This window comes from Tachypleus tridentatus, chromosome 6 (assembly GCF_004210375.1).
Source record: "Tachypleus tridentatus isolate NWPU-2018 chromosome 6, ASM421037v1, whole genome shotgun sequence".
Classification (NCBI taxonomy): domain Eukaryota; kingdom Metazoa; phylum Arthropoda; class Merostomata; order Xiphosura; family Limulidae; genus Tachypleus; species Tachypleus tridentatus.
In genome coordinates, this window is record NC_134830.1 from 46,832,936 (window position 1) to 46,853,085 (window position 20,150).

The following is a 20,150-nucleotide window of genomic DNA, read 5'->3' on the forward strand; positions in this document are numbered from 1 at the left end:
CATCCTCTTGTTTAAAATGTTTAAAAAACAGCAGCAACAAATTTGTTTTTCATAATGTGGTGACAACTCTAACAACTTCTCTTTTCTCTAAGTAGAGACGATAAGAGTAAGACTATACATTTTTAATGGCGTAGAGACGTAAATAGTGGAACATTCCATTTTTTTAAGAGTAAAAACAATAACATTCAGTTTTTCCATAATACGAGGGCAACAATAGTACCCACAATGCGTATTTTATAACGTGGAAGCACGAACACTAATTTATGCGTTCCGTTTTCTCCATATGGAAACAACAACAGTAACTATCTTTTTTCTCTAATCTGCAAAGTAAATCAAAAAGCTTTCAATCTATAAGAAAACAAAACAGTAACACATTGTTTTCTCTATGTGCAGACAATAATAGTGACAAATTCAATTTTCTATGATGCGGAGACAACAGCAACAACGTATTACGTTTTTATGATGTTCAAATCATAAGAGTAACATTCCGTTTTATTTTTTATAATATAAACACAATAATGTATTCCGTTTTCTTAGTTTTTATGCAACAACAGTAACACATTCCGTTACTTCTGATCTGAAAAAGAATTATAACATTAATTATCACATTCTCAAAACTGTTAATTATCCATTATAAAAGAATGCATTCAAAACAACTTTTATGACATTCAGTCATGTATGTCACTTCTGTTTTATTACAATTATCTTTGATGACGTTTTCTGTTTTTACTATTAATATTATATTGGTGTGTACGGAGAGTGTGACAGTTAACGTTTAAAACAGGTAGATACGCAACAACCTTATCACATCTAACAGATAGTTTATTGTAACACGCCAAACGGAAAAGTTAAAAACTCGTATCTAACTGGTATCGTTTGTTCTAACACGAACAATGCAAACGTCAAAAACTCGTATCTACTTAGATTCTTTTCTTGTAACAAGAATGGAAATGTCAAAAACTCGTATAAAACAGAGATCTTTTGTTCTAACATGAACAATGTAAATGTCAAAAACTTGTAACTAACTACGATCTGTTGTTGTGCCACGAACAATGGAAATGTCAAAATTTCGTATACAACAGATCTTTTGTTGTAACACGAACAATACATACGTCAAATTCTCATATCTCAGAAATCTTTTGTTGTAAGACAAAAAAAACTGTCAAAAACTCGTATCTAATTAGGATCTATTGTTCTACCACGAACAGAAATGTGAAAATACCGTATCTAACTGGGAGCTGTTGTTGTAACACGAACAATGCAAACGTCAAAAACTCGTAATTATCAAGGTTCTTTTGTTGTATAAAACGAACAAGGTAAACGTTAAAATCAAGTAGCTAACAGATCTTTTATTGTAATACGATCAATGCATACATCAAAATCTCGTATCTAACAGCGAACTTTTGTTGTAACAAGAACAATGGAAATATCAAAATCACATTTAACTGGCAGCTTTCGTTCTAACACGAACAATGGAAATGTCAAACTCGTACCACACTAGAATATTTTGTTCTATAACACAAACAATGCAAAACACCAAAACCTCGTAACTGGGATCTTTTGTTGAAACGCAAAGAATGCATTCATTAAAATCTCGAATCTAACAGCTTTTTTGTGCCACGAACAATGGAAACATCAATAACTCGTATCCAGAGATCTTTTGTTGTAACACGAACAAAGAAAATGTCAAAAACTTGTATCTCAATATGACCTATCGCTATACCACGAACAATGGAAACGTCAAAACTCATATCAAACTAATATCTTGTTGTATAACACGAAAAATGCAAAATGTTAAAAATCTCGAATCTAACTGGGATTTTCTTTTACCACGATGAATGGAAATTTCAAAATATCGTATTTAACGAGGATCTTTTTTTGTAACACTGATGATGCAAACGCCAAAATCTCGAATCAAACTGGCTGGGATCTTTTGTTTTTACAAGAACAATGAAAAAGTTGAAAACACCTATCTGACTGGGAGTTTTTGTTGTAACACGAACAATACATACGTCAAATTCTTGTATCTAAATGAGATCTTTTTTTGTAACACAAATGGAAATGTCAATAACTCGTATCACTCTAAGATCTTTGATTATAACACGTAGAATGCAACCGTTAAAAACTCATATCTAACTCGGATCTTTTGTTGCACAACGAAAAATGGAATTGGACTGGGAGCTTTTCTTGTAACACGAACAATGTACACGTCAAATTCTTGTACCTGAGATCTTTTCTTGTGACACAAATGCAAACGTCAAAATCTCGTACGTAACTAGGATCTGTTGTTGTAACACGAACAATACATACGTTAAAATCTCGTATCTAACTGGAAGTTTTTGTGCTAACAAGAACAACGGAAATGTCAAAAACTTGTATCTACCTAGGTTCTTTTGTAGTACCACGAACAATGCAAACGTCAAAACTAGTATATAACTGGGATCTTTTGTTTTAACATGAACAATGGCAATTTCAAAGACTCGTACCTAATTGGTGGCTTTTGTTCAACCACGAACAATGGAAATGTCAAAAACTCGTATCTAACTTAGATCTTTTGTTGTACTACTAACAATGCAAATCTCAAAATATCGTATCTAACACTTCTTTTGTTTACCACGAGCAATGCAAACGTCAAAAACTCGTATCTAACTTGGATCTTTTGTTGTACCACAAACAATGGAAATGTCAAAAACTACTGTCTGTATAGAATGTTTTTGTTTAACACGAACAATGTCTCAAACTGAATATTAAAACACACATCATGACCGACGACCTTATCAACTGCATTTTCAATCAGTGCCGACCCAGTTCAATTCAATATACATAAAGTTAACTTAAGCCTTTTCAGTCTAGTTAAGGTAAAAGAATAAGCGAGAGAAAATGCACTAAAGATGTGTTAACATTAACAATAAAAAAAAAAAAACCAAGTAATTGTTATAACAATTAAAATATCGTTGGCATATATTATAAACCTCTAGAGTTTGTCACAGATAGAAAGAAAATTCTTCAATAGCTGCAGAACTTGAAATTATTTTAGGCAAAATTAGAGTAAATTAATCGACCGAGCTTTTTTTATCTTTTATTAAATATATTTTTGAGCGCCACCAATACCAAACGTGGAGCGGTTGCGTATATCTGATTCGATGTTATTACTCGTCACCATTTCTAGCAGCCTGCCTACCCTCATACTGAAAATCCTTTAAACAGGATTTACAGTAAATTTATCTATGAAACTTTGGGTGTGGTCAAATACGTTATTCGAAAGGGTTTGACTTTGAGTCCAAAACTGTTATCGGTTCTCAAATCAGTCAATATATGACAGAGCTTCGACATAAAAGTTCGCACTTCAAAAAAAACAAAAAAAAAACACTTAAAACTATTCTACGAGCTGCTCACACGCAGCTAAAAATGTACATAACCGATATTTAAGGTAGGTGAACATTACATAATAATACAAAGGTTTTATGAAATTAATGCACGTTTTAACACACATACAATACAAAAAAAAGATGCTGAGTTTACTGCAGTATAGTTTTTAATATAAATTTCATCTTTACATTACTTCGTGAACAAATAGACCAACTGGGCATACATACATATATGTGCATCATGGAGGGAGATCACTGAAAGATACTTACAAACCCAAAAAACAAAATGTTCGGTTCATATGATTTTACACATATGCGGCCACTGTACACTGCAAAACACCATCGTAGTTGACTATATATCGTCTCAGAAGCAGGAAGAAATACCATATCCTATAAATATAATTACTGAAGTCATACGTCATCCGCTAGAGCTATATGTCGTCACAATGCCCATACTATGTCTCAAGACGACTAGTCAATGTTAAAAAACAAAACAAACACGAGGCCAACTGTATAGACGATATATATATAACACATACTGCTTAACAAAATGCATCGCGCGCACTCTCGGCTTTCCAGATCTCAGCAGTCCCAACCACCAGCTGGCTTAAGTTACCGGAATTGTTGTATGGCGTATCGTCACACTCTTATCTGAAAATAAAAAAGAGGGGGAAAAAACTGGAAGTTTACATGCTCAAAACATGGCAAAATTAACGACGAAATAAAAATACACTACAGCTTAACTTTATATATTGCATGCAAGTCAACTAAAATAAATAAGAAATAGGCAAAAGCAAATAAATAAAAATGTATTTATGTAAACCTAACATAAACTGACAATATTATAACAAACATATTCGCCGAAATGAGAAAAAGCAGCTAACAAGCAGGCCTGTGGAGTTTTTCAAACCAAGCTCCCACTCAGACAAGTCACTTTCAGCGTCGGTGGAAAGTTTCTCTTCTGCAAAACTTGCTCGTCTGTGGTCTCTAGAATCAAGATTTGAAACTAATGATACATTTAGATTACTGCATCGATTAGATGAAACCTCTTGGAAATATGTAGTAAATTAAAAATGCATTTCACTATCTACCCGCAACTGTGCGCTTTCAATTCACGTTCCGTCTCTCTGTACATGTATCATGACAAATACTTACCGAACAACGTCTGAAAAAATAATGCCGCCTTCAGTTAGTTTACTTTAAACAATGCTAAATATCAGACACCTTACTGTTCTTTGTGCTAACTATAGTTAGTATCGTGTGAATGCCTTTTCTACGCTGGCAAAGTTTGATTATAATTTATATTCAGAATTTGCTGTGAACAAGCCAGACTGATGAAATCTGTTGTGAGCGAAACAAGTCGTCGACAATGGATATGGCGGGCATAACACGGTTGAAATACAATTGCACAGCCTTCTTCTTAAACAATATAGGGGGATAAATAATGGATATGGTGTAAAAATACAGTAGGCCTAACACTACTACTTTGTCACCTAAGAGAAGGCATTCACCTCATATCAACTGTTAGTGTAACAAACGGCCAATATAAAATAGTGTTACAACCACTAGCGTGTTTGCTGTGCCCCAGCAGACCTGATAGAGCCCTGTATTGAGCGAAACGTTGTCGTCGACATCAGTTACAGCAATGTGGTTGAAATACTATTATACATTCTAGTTTTTGAAAATAAAAAAAAAGAGAACTGAATAACGACGCAAGTTAAAAATCGTAGGCCTAACACTATTGTTTTATGACAATTAAGTAATTGTTTATGATTGAACCAGATTGTTAAGTCGCTATGTTCAAAACTTAACCGATAACAAAAAAATTACCAATGACACGAGCAAGATGAACATATTTCTTTCGAACGTTTCTTCCACTTTTTTGGGCAAAATTTTGGTTTTCAAACCCTCGCATGTGTGCGTATGAAACACCGATATTTACATTTTTCTTCATAAAAATGCCTAATTAATGTTGCTTTAACAAGCCATCTAATTATAATTTGTAATTAAAAAAAACACACACCTTAAACATGGTAATTCATTCACAGTACAGTACTACAGAAGGACATACTGCAAGTTAACTGTACACAAGAATATGACGCATTTTGATTTTTAAAATATGTTAATCTACCATTAACTGTAATGAATTAGATAATTATCATCAGATGAAAATAAGTGATTGAATAAGATTATGTTAAAGTATAACAACTGACACTTACATCACGATATGTTTAGATGTAAATGATGTTAAATAAAAAAAAGTGTGTGTATCGGTTTTCGATATAAAATATGCGAGTAAATGGTGTCCTAAAATATCCTAACGCGAAATCACATTCAACGCTAAGCAATGACTATTTGCATAACACTTAGCTGTGACTAGACCTTGCGAATCTCAGGCTTCCTGCACCTAAAGTCTGTCAATTTGTTTAGGTTAAAACGTTCGTCGTGTCTACGTGTACCTGTAATTTACACACAAAATGATACAAGGATAAAAACATTACATCAGGCTGTCATTGATGGCTTGAGTTCACCCTCACATATACCGTATTTCCCGATGTTGAAGACGTACTTCCATTTTGATTAGTTACATTTTGAAAAAAGAATTATGCCACAGTACTACCACCAGTCTTACCAAGATGTTTCATGGTTTATTTAGTGACTTAGGTACATATATCCTCTTACCCACTTCTCGTTTTTTGTGAGCTGTATGCTTATCATATCTACCTTTGAAAGTGTATACTTTATATTACACTGGAATATCTGTATTATTACCAGTAATAACATTATTATAACCGTTGCAGGGGTTCCCAACCTTTTGGCACTCGCGAGTTGAAAATGTAATTGATGAAATAAAATTAATGTTATTCCAAGCTACTTCTAACAAGGCTACGCGACTCTCCTGCCAAGGCTTTGCGACCCTCTGGGGGGTCGCGACCCACCGGTTGGGAACGTTAGAATCTAACGTTACTGTGGAGCTAAGAGTGCCGGTATTACAGCACCATATGTAGGGTGACTTGTTTTTGTTTAATTATTTGTTGTTTAATACTAAGTAACATATACATCTCATTCTGGGTCATACAGAGGAAGGCCCTTTATACTATCTATAATCGAAACGCTTCCTCTAGGCTTAGGTTTAGGCCTATGAGCAATAATAGTCTTCAGCCTGGAAGACGTAGGGTAAATTTTTGAGACTTATTTTGGGGGGAAAAATAGCGTCTTCGACGCCAGAAAATACGGTACTTACGAAATTTTCGGTTTAGTTATGTACAATATACAAACTTTTCTTTGAACACTTGTGTAGTTTTTAGGGCAGTGTTTAGTGCAACGGTATAAATTATGTCAAGTAAATTAAGATAAAAAAAAAGTTAAATTGTGAAGGAAGAGGTTAAGTAGGAAATATTGTTTGCTCAACATCGACTGGTATGTTGAAATTTATTACTTCCCAAACAGCTCAAAACTGTTTAATCAATATGGAAAGTTTTATTTTATTGAATATCCAAAATAACAATTTATTTATTTTATATACTCAGTAAACTACGAAAAATTATTTTTAAAATATATTGTATAAAAGTAATATAAATTTCACAAGAAAAGTGTTATGATAATTTTAACTACGGTATGAATTGGTTAACCCCTTCACTGAAGCAGTTTTTCTCTGGATTACTGTTTGTTGTTGCTTTTTTATACTTCGGTTTTTCATTTCATTGTTTCAAAGCCATCAACAAGGGAATTTATGTTTTATCGGTAGAATAATTTGTTTTGTAATGTTGTGTCGATTCATTTTTTAGTAGCTCTCAAAAAGCGCTCGTGCAAAATGTTAAAAATTTTAGGTCTACTATTCTCCGTAATTTGATGGTCGCGGGTTCGAATCCCCGTCACATCAAATATGCTCGCCTTTCAGCCGTGGTGCGTTATAATGTTACGGTCAATCCCACTATTCGTTGGTAAAAGAGTAGCCCAAGAGCTGGCGGTGGATGGTTATGAATAGCTGCCTTCCCTCCAGCCTTGCACTGCTAAATCAGGAACGGCTAGCGTAGATTGCCCTCGAGTAGCTTTGCGCGAAATTCAAGACAAACCAAACCTACTGCTCTCAAATATGTATCCATTTTGATAGATGGGTATGCAGTTCATACTTTACAGGCGTCCAAAATTCAGAACTTATGAGGAATAAATCCTAACATTCGCTGCTTCAATGTTTCTGGATGTTCTAGTTGATCTTCTTTAAGTTTATCGTAACTAAACAGCGATACATATATTTATTATGTAAAACAGTGAATGTCGGAGAATCCCCATTATTAATCCTAAAACTTCTGTGAAAGCTTAATATCTTGTTGAAGATATGCAGTTGTCACATAATCAACATCACAACCACTATATAAATTGGCTATACGTATAAAGCATCCCAGGGGAATCCCCCAAACAAATATGCCGTATATTCTACGGCAAAATATATATGCAAACGGATATTATGCCGTAGGCCTTACTGCACAATGCAGTGAAAGGGTTAACTTCACTAAAAGCATACTTAACTAGGGCACGCATAAATAATCATCTATGGTGCAAAAGACTGAAAATATTGGTATCACGTCACGTTACCATGGCAACAGATGCAATGAGACGAAGGTTAGGCTGAGGCGCTGCGAAGTAGAGTTCAGCATAAGCCTACACCGCTATACTCGAAGTTGACAGGGATAAATCAATATTTGTTTTAAGGGTCCCGATGAAAATAGGTAATGCATGAATTAGGATATCACACCGCTTTATACCCACACATCCGAAATGCTACAGGTGAAGAATGAACAAACCTGAAATATATTTGCTTATTAACTATGCTATCATAACAGCTGTGTATAACTACATATATATAACCTTCAACAAAAATCGTGGACGTTTTAGCTTCATTTCTTATGTTCATTCTCACAAATGCTTTTTTACTATTGCTAGTTATTGCTTTAATTTTACTATGATCTTAATATAATAATACATGCGAGATGTGTAGATACATTTAATAGAAATATGGACCTCCTCATCCACCTTAACCGGTCATAATTATTGACGTCGTCTTGCTACTTTGTCTAACATCTACATGAATGGTGTTAGATTATTTTCTACTGTGAAAGGTGCAACACCAAACAATGAAATGTCAAATACCTAATGTGTCACACTACACTTGTTTGATACTTTAATTATTAACACCCTAGTCTGATGAAAAATATTATACATTTTTATTATCAGTTTGCAAACACAAACATGCATACACAAAGTAATACTAGACACATTATCTGTACAAAATACACCGTGTAAAACTGAAAACGTTACATACTCTGCCATTTAGGTGTTGCAGGTGTTTGAATACATTGTGTATTGATAAAATTGGTTCACTGCTTTATTGCATTCATAAACTACAGCTAACCACACAAACAGGAACACCATAAATCTTCCATAACTACTCAGTTTGACTTCATTCAGCTCTTTGTAAACACAGATTTTTGTAAGTCTTTAATCCACAAATCTGATTGAATATCTGCTAGGATTGTACCAGACACACACATAGAATCAACCAAATGAATGGCTTTGATTTTCCCAAACAACAAATGACGAACATTAAAAATCACATTAGTGGAGCATGTGACACACACAGATATTTACTAAATATTTATACTCTTCAAAAAAAACATTATAAAGATCCATATTATACAATTCCGCATTTAGATGTTTTTCATGTGTGACTCTTTCTGTCTTGCATAAATAACAGTGCTGATATGGTGTGCCTCAAAGAAACACTTTATGGTTACTTAATATTTTGTCTTTTTGATATTGTAATCAACATAAATGATGTTTATCTGTTATATCTTTCATTACTGTACTTTATAAAGCAACAACAAAAAGCAAGACTATTTGTACTGTTAATAGAAAAAATATTTGAATGCAGAACTAATTATAGAACATAAACTGCCATCTCTTTACTCTTCACAAATATGTCCAAGATAAACCAAACAAATACTGGTACTTTCCCATGTCCAAAAAACTGTACTCCTACTATATTATTATCATTTTAATACACCTAACAGCTCATACTGCAAGGTTATTCATTACCAGAGACAGGTGATAGCCACCACAACCAGCATGCCCAACAGCATTGGTGATCTACACATCTTACACAGGAAGGACATTGAATTGTTGGAAAGGGATAAGAGAGGGCTAAAACTGTTAAATGAACTGATAGTTTGATGCATCATCCATTCTCATATTTAGTGGTAAGAATATGATCAAAAAACATAACTTTAAACAAGGTAGAAGTCTACTTCAGCTAAGAGATTTATTTTTCTAACAGGAATGGCTGATCTCTGAAACGGATTGTCTTAAGTTATGCTGGAATGAAGTTAATTTGAAGGAAAGCTTGATAGATATGAGTGATAAGGGTTAATCTTAAGTATTTTCTTTTTTATATTAATGTTTGTTTCAGTAGACAAGGTGTTGTAGATCAGTGTTTACCAATCTTCTTTCACTGCAGTGCCTCTTCAAACAAGCACTCATTGCCCTTTCTAAGAAATGTTTAATAAGTGACAAAAGCAGCACCATTAGTGATACACTTAATGAATGGACATTAAGCATTGCATGTCACAAACATGATGAAAGAAGAGCTCTTATTTTTTTTTTATGGTTAAATTTTAACAAGTATAACTTTGAATCCTTTATATTTGACCACTTAAAGGGTACACCTCCTTCTCCTCCCAATGTGTAAACACAACCACTAGGAGGTTGTATCTCCCACATTGGGAAACACTGACCTGGATGAATTGTACACGGGTCCATTATTCCTCTTAAATAACGTGTGTGTGTGTGTGTGCATGCATGCATGCACGTGCACACATACCTGAGCATAATGATATCTTTCTGAATAAAATTTTTATCTCAAAGTTCTGATGGCAGGTTGTCCTTAATGATAATAAAACTTAAAATTAATGTTTTTGAAACAATACTGAACGCAAATGTGGATCTATGTCAACATCCTTTTCGATACAAGTTTATTAGTCCTGATTCTACTGAAAGTGGTAGTAATATATATTTAGTATAATTCATACTGTGGATGTTCTTGTCAGTAACATTGTTTATTAGTAGTACAATGTTACACAATTCAAAACAACTATGACTCATATCATTACACACACACACACACACACACACACACACACACTTGGTGCTTTCCTTTCTTAATATTCATCTATATTATGTTTAACAAATTACATCCAGTACTACACATGACCTGTACCTCCATCAATAAAGAAAACCCACAACCTAATGTTGAGCCTTCTGAAAACACTACAAACCCTGTATAATAATTCCTTCAATCCAAATTTATTCATCTGTAGTGTCTAACAAAAGTTGTCTTTTAAGGGTTAGTTCCTTCAACAGAATCTACTAGATACTGTACAACTGTTCACAAACATTTTGCATGTTGATAACTGTTCTATACATTTTTCCCCTTTTCACCTATAAGAAACAAAGTCTCAAAATCTCCATGGAGCATTAAGATCTTTGAAATATAATTAAATTGAAGAGGTATAAAAACAACTTGTATTACCACACAACCATCAGTGTCAAACTATTTACAGCATAAAATCTTTATACTTATGAAATATGTTGCATACTTCATTACAGACAAATTGGAATTTTACTATACATGTATCATATATGCAAAAACGGCTCGTTTGGGTTGAGAAAATATTTTACATAGAAGAGCGAACAACGTTTCGACCTTCTTCGGTCATCGCCAAAGGTCAATTTTTGCATATATATTTCTCTACAAGTGGGTTTTCTCGACATCACTGATTATGAAAGGCACTTGTGTCTTTAATTTATCAGAACTTCAATAGATTATTTCACTGGGACACCAATAGCAAGAGCAAGAGAAGCAAATGGTAAGTAGTACCACTATAACACAATAGTTATGCATTAGTGTAACCCACAAGGATAGGGTCTACAGGAAACACAGGTATTGTTAATTAATTGCATTGCTGGTACTTCATTGTTTTTCCTTCTATTTATATTACAAAAAAAAGAATAAAATAAATACTATGTAATAAACAGAAGGTTTTGTTTTCATCTTCAAAGTGTTATAAAATTACAAGATAAACTGGTTTCAAATCACACAAATTTCAACATTAATTCATGAAGAAAGTTTGCTGGCAATAAGAAATCATTCTTCACTTGCATCTCACGACGACCTTCTTTATACAATGAACTGTTAAGCATACGACATGGGCTCTATTAGTTCAAACATAAGTCACGTGATGAGTCCTTGAATCTTTTTACATGAGACAAATAAACTAAAGAATTTATAGTATTTATAAATACTTTTGTATTCTTAAAACATTTTTAAAAGCCTTAAAAATAATTAAACCTTTCAAAATATTAAAAATATAATGCAACAAATTATTTACAATATGATTAATCAAAGTATCTTACCTGCTGCATTTTTTCAAAATCCAAACATGGTCGCTGGATATTTGCACCTCCAGCAGCATGCATTTGTCTGTGTTTCTTACGAGGGGATGTGTTGCGAGGGGAAACAGAACAGACTTCAAAAGAAGGGATGTTGGCAGATGCAGAGTGAAAGACTTTTGGTGGGGGTGAGAGAGATCTGCTAGGTTTGTGCACATTTGCAGGAGGGGAAGCACAGAACTCCACGGGAGTCGATACACAAAACACATCTTGTAGCTCGTCATCAGAGGATGCAGAGTGTTCTCCACAACTAAGTCGGTTGGCTTGTGACCATTTTCGTTTTTCAGGATACATGCTATTTCGAGGAATATCATTCCCGGCACTATTAATTACTTCTAGCTCTTCCTCAGAGCTATGCTGGTCAAAATTATGATCATTGTCACTTGGCAGTGCAGAGTCTAGAAGAGAGCTCTCTGTATCTGTTTTAGAAGCACAACATACCTGGTGTTGGCCTTCACAACTACAGTCCACATGTTTTGTCACCGCATGTGGACTTTTACCTGTTCCCAATTTTCTTTTCTTTTCTTCCACCTGAACATTTTCCATATCTACAAAAAATATGCTTTAGTAGTTAGCCACATGTGTATAAAAACAATAAAAGCTATTCTATTTATGATGTTATATAAAATTCAAGACATGGAAAGTTGTTACAAACACAACAAGACATCGCAACTGGTCACATCTTCCAAGAATAGGTGCACACTCAACAGTTACATTCTTCATGATTATACATATAGTAACTAACCTGACACTTGTATATCAATTTTTAGTTCATACAAATCCCAGGGGTTTGCTTCATTAGTTTCTTTCTAATTACATACAATCTACAAGTAAAAAATACAGATGTGTTATTTTAAATTTCATACAACTAATTTGTTCTTAACTACCTTCACCTAAATTATCAAATTATCTCTAGTTATATGGAGCAAGATTTAACTGCTGGATGATTTTGATTTATAGCTAAAATTGTTGTTAACAGAAATAATACCCAACTAATGAAACAACATATCCTAATATTTATAAGTAATATAAAGTATAGTTAATTGGCTATACACATTTCTAGTTTGTGTTTTTAATTTCATGCAAACCAACACCTTTAAAGTAGCAGACTAGATGGCAGCTAGTCAACACTACCTATAAACTCTTGGCCTCATCTTTACCAATGAAAAATGGGTTTGAGTATCACATTATAACATCTCAAAACTAAAATAAATTAGGATGTTCAATGACAGCATTTGAACTCATGACCCTGATATTGAGAGTTAAACATACTGACCATCAGGGCATGCTGGATACAAGTCACTTTTTCCATATTATAACAATGTTTGTGGTTTTCAAAGTGCCACACACTTAACATATATTCTAATGAATTTGAATATTAAAGCCAAAATCCAGGTTAATGTTCTCACTACAAGTCCATGCAACATCTGCAAAAGCAAAAACTTAATTATGAACTAGTTGATAACAAAATCTGACTTACATTTTTGCACTTCTTTTTTCTCTCCTTCATCATCAGATTCTGTTCCAGAGTCACTGTCTTCGTTAGTGTGTGGCTAAAACAATAACCATAAACATGTAGACACATCATCCACAAAAATGTTTAACTTGTAATCATTAATAGTAAAGTTGCAAACATTAAAGAAATACATCCCTACAACAGAAAGCTAGTTCAATACTACAAAAACATACTAATACCACATGATATAAAGTTACCTTCCTATCAATTTTGTAACCACAGCACTTTTTAATGAAAACATCTCATATAAACACAATTAAATATTGAGAGTGTGTGATGTATAACACTAATTTATCCTTCAAGTAACTTATTCTTACTATATAATTAAATTGCTTCTGTTTTTGTTTTTTTTACTACAATTTTCTGTCATTGTGTTAAGGCTTTGGAAGACAATGGTCAATGTGGTATCTATTTTCAGAAATTCTTGTTCATCACACACTACACAGATACAGTGCCTTACAAAAGTATTCACCATCAAGTACCAACTTCAGGAGCTGAGTAGTTATGTAATCAGCAAATCTCAGTTTATATATTTTCTTTGCAGGTTTTACTAACATTCAACCTCCTTCATACAAAATAGTGTTAGGTTTAATCATTAAAGATTTTAATTAAAACAAATTCATTAAAAACATTGTCTACATTATTTGTATTTCATCAAAATGTGACATTATTGAAAGGGGTGAATACTTTTGCAAGACAATGTATGTACTACTTATCACTACACTTAATCAGACTCCACATATCTGTTTATACACAAACACACTACTTATCATCACACTATACTACTTATGTATACTTTCTATACAGACATTATACTATGCACCACTAACACTATTCATGAAAATAATTTGAAATGTATAATAACAAATTAGGTTAGTTCTTCCTTAACAATGCTTCAAAGTTATACATATTGTAACTTGTATACTTAAGTTTATAAATGGTACTATGACTAGCATACAAGTTGATTGATTGATTGGTTTAGTGTTTTATGGCACAAAGCAGCTAGGCTACCTGTACCAAATCTCTGGTAAAAAGGGAAAAATAAAGTAAATGTAGTAAAATACATAAAAGGAAAGGAAGGTAAAACAAAAAGGTATAAAACCAATGTTGACACCTAGTCTACAACGTTAAGAGAGAAAGCAAAGTAAAAGAAGTTGTAAAGTACTTACTCTAGCAAAATGGTAATAATCATAACCCGCCAGGAAGACTAACAGGTAAGTTCAAGAACCACCGTCAGTCACCTGAAGTTGGCCTTTCCAGTCCTGGTTCCGGGTTATGTGTCATAGCAGCTATTATCAAAATGTAAAAGAATAGAAGTTTTAAAAGACACATAGCAAAATCGTAATAATGAGTAGCCAAATGTCCAGTAAAAAGATAAAAGTCAAGTAAATGGAGTCAAATTTGTAAAAGTAAATGAAGGTAAAAACAAAACAGCAAGTAAAACAGAAAATGGCATAAAAACCAATGTTGACATCCAGTCTACAAAGTTGTAAAGGACTACCTGTAGCAGAATGGTAATGATCATAACCCGCCAGGAAGACTAACAGGTAAGTATAAGAACCACCGTCAGTCACCTGAAGTTGATCTTTCCAGTCCTGGTTCCGGGTTATGTGTCATTATGGCCAGTATGAAAAGGTAAAGTAGTAAAAGTATGAAATGACATACAGCAAAAGTGTAATAACAACTCGCCAGGATGACTAACGAGTAGTTCAAACAGCAGCATTAGTCACCTGAAGTTGGCCTTTCCAGTCCTGGTATCGAGTTATTTAATGTTCTGGCTATTTTCCAATGTCAAATTGAACTAGAGAGAATGAAACTGTAAAAAAGGAACCACAATTAAAAAGGTGTAATGAATAAATATGCAACACTTAAATGAGATTAAAAAAATTAATGGCCATTAAAAAATTAAAAACGTTATCAAGGTGGACAGTGTCACTATCACCAATAACACTGTCCAATGTTACAGATAGACCCTGAGAAAAAATATGTTTAAAAAATTGCCGTCGTTGAGAATTGTAACGATGGCAAGAAAGTAAAACGTGGCTGAAAGTGAGTTGAGTGCATCAGTTCCAGATAAAAGAAAACGATGAGTTAAAAAACTGTGACCAATGCGTAGTCTAGTTAGAACAACTTCTTCCTTCTGAACCTTACAGAAGCTAGATGGCCAAAGTCCAATATAGGGTTTGATTTGAAAAAGCTTGTTATCGCGTTGCTCACTCCAAGTGGACTGCCATCTGGCATGGAGCCGAGCCTTGAAGACAAGACCATAGTCCATGTACGGAATAGGCATAGGAGTGATAGTGCCGGAGCAGATAGATTTAGCTGCCGTGTCTGCAAGCTCGTTCCCGCGAATACCAACGTGGCCTGGTATCCAGAAAAACTGGATAGAAGTAGCTGTTAATGAGAAATGGGCCAGTCGGTTTTGAATATCAGCGAGAACAGGATGTGAGCCAACGTGAAGCAATTCCAGGGCCAGTATAGAACAAAGCGAATCAGTATAAATAGTGCAGTTGGAGTACTGCTCAGCTGCAATATGATCCAGGGCAAGAGATATGGCATACAGTTCAGCAGTGAACACAGAAGCTGTAGAAGGGATTCTGCACGCAACTACTGACCCATAGCAAACCATAGCAGAGCCCACTGAATTACCTGATTTGGAACCATCTGTATAAATGGGAACTGAATGATTGTTTGAAAGATGTTCATTGAATAAAAGACGGTACTTCCAATCTGGAGTATCTGCCTTTTTTAGATGACTGAAAGAAAGGTCACATTTGGGGGCTGTAATAAGCCATGGTGGGATGGGCTGACCTGTGGAATCTGCAATGTTATCCAAGGACAGAACCAATTCATCCAATTGTGCCCTGATGTGAAGGCGAAACAGAGCAATGACAGATCGTCTGTTCTGAAAAAGTATGGCCCACCGAGGAAGGAAAACACATCCCCAAGTGGGATGCTTTGTTAAGGAACGAAGTTACGAAGTATATTGTAAAGATATTTGCAAACGGCAAAGGTGCAGAGAAGGTTCATGAGATTCAACGTATAAGTATGAACTGGAGAGATACGGAAAGCCCCAATGCAGAGTCAAAGTCCTTGGTGATGAATGGGGTCCAGCATCTTTAAGGCCAAGGGTCTGGCAGAGCCATAGACCATTGATCCATAGTCGAGTTTAGATTGAATAAGAGCACGATATACCTTTAACATTGAACATCGATCTGCTCCCCAACTGGTAGAAGAGAGGACACGGAGGATGTTCAGTACTCTTGTGCATTTGACCCGAAGCTGCTTTAAGTGTGGTAAAAAGGTCAGCTTATGATCATAGATAAGCCACAAGAACTTGGTCTCCAAGACCACTGGGAGTAAAACTTCACCGATATGAAGTTCAGGATCAGGGTGGATACCCCATTGATGGCAAAAGTGCATGCATACAGTTTTAGAGAGAGAGAAATTAAAGCCGTTCGCCATAGTCCACTTCAGTACACGATTGAGGGCAGTTTGTAGTTGCTGCTCAATATATCTCATGTTAGACGACTGACATGAGATGTGAAAGTCTTCGACATACAGCACATTCGCAATAGTGAGAGGGAGTTGTTCAGTGATGGCATTTATCTTTATACTGAAGAGTGTAACACTCAATACACAGCCTTGAGGGACTCCAAATTCCTGTACAAAAGAACGGGAAAGTGTCGAACCCACACGAACTTGGAATCTCCTGTCCATTAAAAATTTTTTAATAAACATGGATAGATGGCCACGTAACCCATATGTATGGAGGTCTCGCAAAACCCCATACCTCCATGGTTGTGTCATAAGCCTTCTCAATGTCAAAGAATATTGATACAAGATGTTGGCATTTGAGAAAAGCTTCTCTGATAGATGTTTCAAGTCAAATTAGGTGGTCTGTGGTGGAGTGCTGTCGTCGGAACCCACACTGGGTGGGCGAGAGGAGGTTGTTTGATTCTAGGAACCAAACAAGACGAGCATTAACCATCCTTTCTGAGGTCTTACAGAGACAGCTCATTAAAGCAATTGGATGGTAGTTTGAAGGAATCTTGGGATCTTTCCCTGGCTTAGTGAAAGGTAAAATAATAGCCTGGCACCAGGCATTAGGAAAAACATTCTCCTGCCAGATCCAGTTAAAGACAATCAGAAGGACATCAAGAGAAGCAGGAGATAGATGGTGCAGCATGTCATAATGAACATCATCAGGTCCAACAGATGTACTAGCAGACCGATGAAGGACCATTTTCAGTTCCACCAGTGTAAAAGGACAATTATAGTCAAAGAAACAGTCAGTTCGAAAGGAAAGAGGTGAACGCTCTGCCCAAGACTTGATGGCCAAGAAGGTGGAGGAACAAGCAGAAGTGCTAGATACCTGGCAAAAGCTTAAACCTAGAGTATCAGCGATGCTCCAGGCATCAGCCACCTCCTGACCATCAGAGAGTAAGATCGAGAGGGGGACAGAATTGTAGTGCCCAATAACCTGTCGAATCCTGTCCCATATGATCTTGGAACTGATGGTAGAAGATATGCTTGTTGTGAACTTAATCCAAGATTCCTTCTGGCTTTGACGTCTTACCCACCTAGCATGTGCACAGTCCCATTGGAAAGCGACACGGTTTGAAAGTGTGGGATATCTACGAAAAGTATCCCAGGCCCGTTTTTGAGCCTTCCGTGCTAAGTGGCAAGCAGGATTCCACCACGGACGAGGATATCATGGAAAACGTGTCGAGGTTTTAAGAATACACTGAGCAGCTGCTTGTATAATACAGTCAGTTACCGCTGCCACACAGTCGTCTATTGATGGCTGATTTACGATGGCACGATCAAGTTCTGCGAGAGCAGTGAAAGTGGAACAGTCTGCCTGATCCAGCTTCCACTGGGGCACGCGGGTAGGGTGGCATCGACCACGGCCAGTCTCTCTCAAAAGAATAGGAAAATGATCACTGCCTAGTGGATTACTGTCAACCCTCCATGAAAAATGGGAGAATAATGAAGGGGAGCAAACCGAGAGATCAATAGTGGTAAAGGACTGACTAGGTGCATGAAAATAAGTGGAAGAACCAGTATTGAAAAGAGAAAGATTGTGATCAGAGAGCATCCGCTCTACAGATCGACCCCTCCCATCAATAACAGCACTTCCCCAGAGGGGATGATGTTCATTAAAATCCCCCAGGATTAGAAAAGGAGACGGCAACTGTTCAACAAGAGCATCAAGGTCTGATTGATCAAATGTCTCTCCACAGGGGACAGGTAGAGAGAACAAACAGTGATGGTATGACCCAAGGAAACATGGATGGCAACGGCCTCAAAGGGTGTGTTGAGTGACAAAGACAGGGTGGGAACATGCTGATCAACCAATAGTGCCACCCCTCCATGTACTCATCCATCACACAGCCTGTCATTTCTGTACAGAGAAAACTGCCAAATGGAGACTGTATCAGCAGGTTTGAGAAATGTTTCTTGTCGGGAAAGACAAACAGGATGGTAGGAAGCAATCAGTGTTCTCATATCATCCAGATTAGAATGTAAACCTCAACAGTTCCATTGTATCAAGGTGGCCATTTTTAAGAACGGGCAGGTGAAGTGGCTGGAGAACCCTTCTGTTTACGACCATGTCTTTTTTCCTTACTGTCCTTCGTCGGAGGAGGTCTATCAACCTCCATGGATCTTGCCCTGGGTCGAGTGGGCAGGTCTTTGTTTTTGGAAGGGAATTCCAGCGACTGAGGATGTGAACGAATGATTGTTTTGCCTCGTGGGGTGAGAGAAAAAGGTGTATCAGAAGAAAGGCCTGTATTTGAAATTGAAGGACGTGGATCTTGAGGTTTATTGGAACGTATGGGAGGAACAGAGATGGGTGTGGAAGTCGATTCATCAACCTTTTTAACCACGGAAGTCAAAAGGCTTTTCGTTAGTTTTGAAAAGATTCTCTTGGAGGCACAGAGAGATCTGTCTGCACTCCCACTGTAGTTGTGGAATGAAGTGCAGCAGCATATTTCCGAGATGGAGTGGTGGGCAGCAATTTCCGAGCCTCAGGATAACTAATGTTATGTATCGTTTTCAAACGTTGCACCTCTTTTTCCTCCAACCATTTTGGGCAAGAACGAAAGTAAAAGGGGTGAGAACCATTGGAGTTGATGCAATGTGGGTCCATGTCACATCCATATGCATCGTGGTCCTTGCCCCCACAACGAGCACGTCAGGGAACCACGACATGATGTCTTTGAGTGGCCGAATCTCTGACATTGGAAACATCGGAGAGGGTTTGGAATGTATGGCCGAACTCTGCAAATGAGATAACCTGCCTTGATGGTGGCAGGTGCACGTGGTGAAGTAAATGTCAAAACGAGGGTATTTGTTGGCAGTGTAACACCATCTTTGCAAGTGGAGATGCGCCTCACTGCAGAAACTCCTTGAGTGGAGAGACCAGCAAGAATCTCTGACTTGGGGATATTCTTCAAATCCCTCTCAACAACAACTCCTCGTGATGAATTCAAAGTAGCATGGTGTAACCTCAATAGGTATATCCCCAATTGCCTTTGAATTTAAGAGGAGTTCACTGTGTTGGGATGTGGATGTTTCAACCAACACGTCTCCAGATTGCAGCTTCTTTACTGACTTTGGAGAGCCAGCAAGTCCCTCTAGTCCCTTCTGAATAAAAAAGGGGGACAATTGCCTTAAAGGTTTTTCCGAAAGAGAATGTAAGATAAGAAAATGAGGTACGTGTGTTACAGATGTTGAAGATTGCTGTTCAGAGTCTT

The 20,150-nt window shown here is 36.2% G+C and overlaps 1 protein-coding gene across 4 annotated transcripts in view; it reads right to left on the reverse strand.

Annotated features, from left to right (window-relative positions):
• LOC143252397 (uncharacterized) overlaps nucleotides 1-20,150 on the reverse strand; it is a 239,930-nt gene that overhangs the window by 195,759 nt on the left and 24,021 nt on the right. For 2 of the 4 annotated variants that reach the window (XM_076504442.1, XM_076504441.1), the window contains exons 2-3: nucleotides 13,354-13,426; nucleotides 11,838-12,421 (exon numbers count right to left, since the gene is read on the reverse strand). In XM_076504442.1, the coding sequence (XP_076360557.1) occupies nucleotides 11,838-12,421; nucleotides 13,354-13,426 (657 nt within the window). Of the gene's footprint in view, nucleotides 1-3,517; nucleotides 4,020-6,980; nucleotides 8,174-11,837; nucleotides 12,422-13,353; nucleotides 13,427-20,150 lie in introns of those variants that run through there. The other 2 variants (XM_076504444.1, XM_076504443.1) reach the window with 2 other exon arrangements.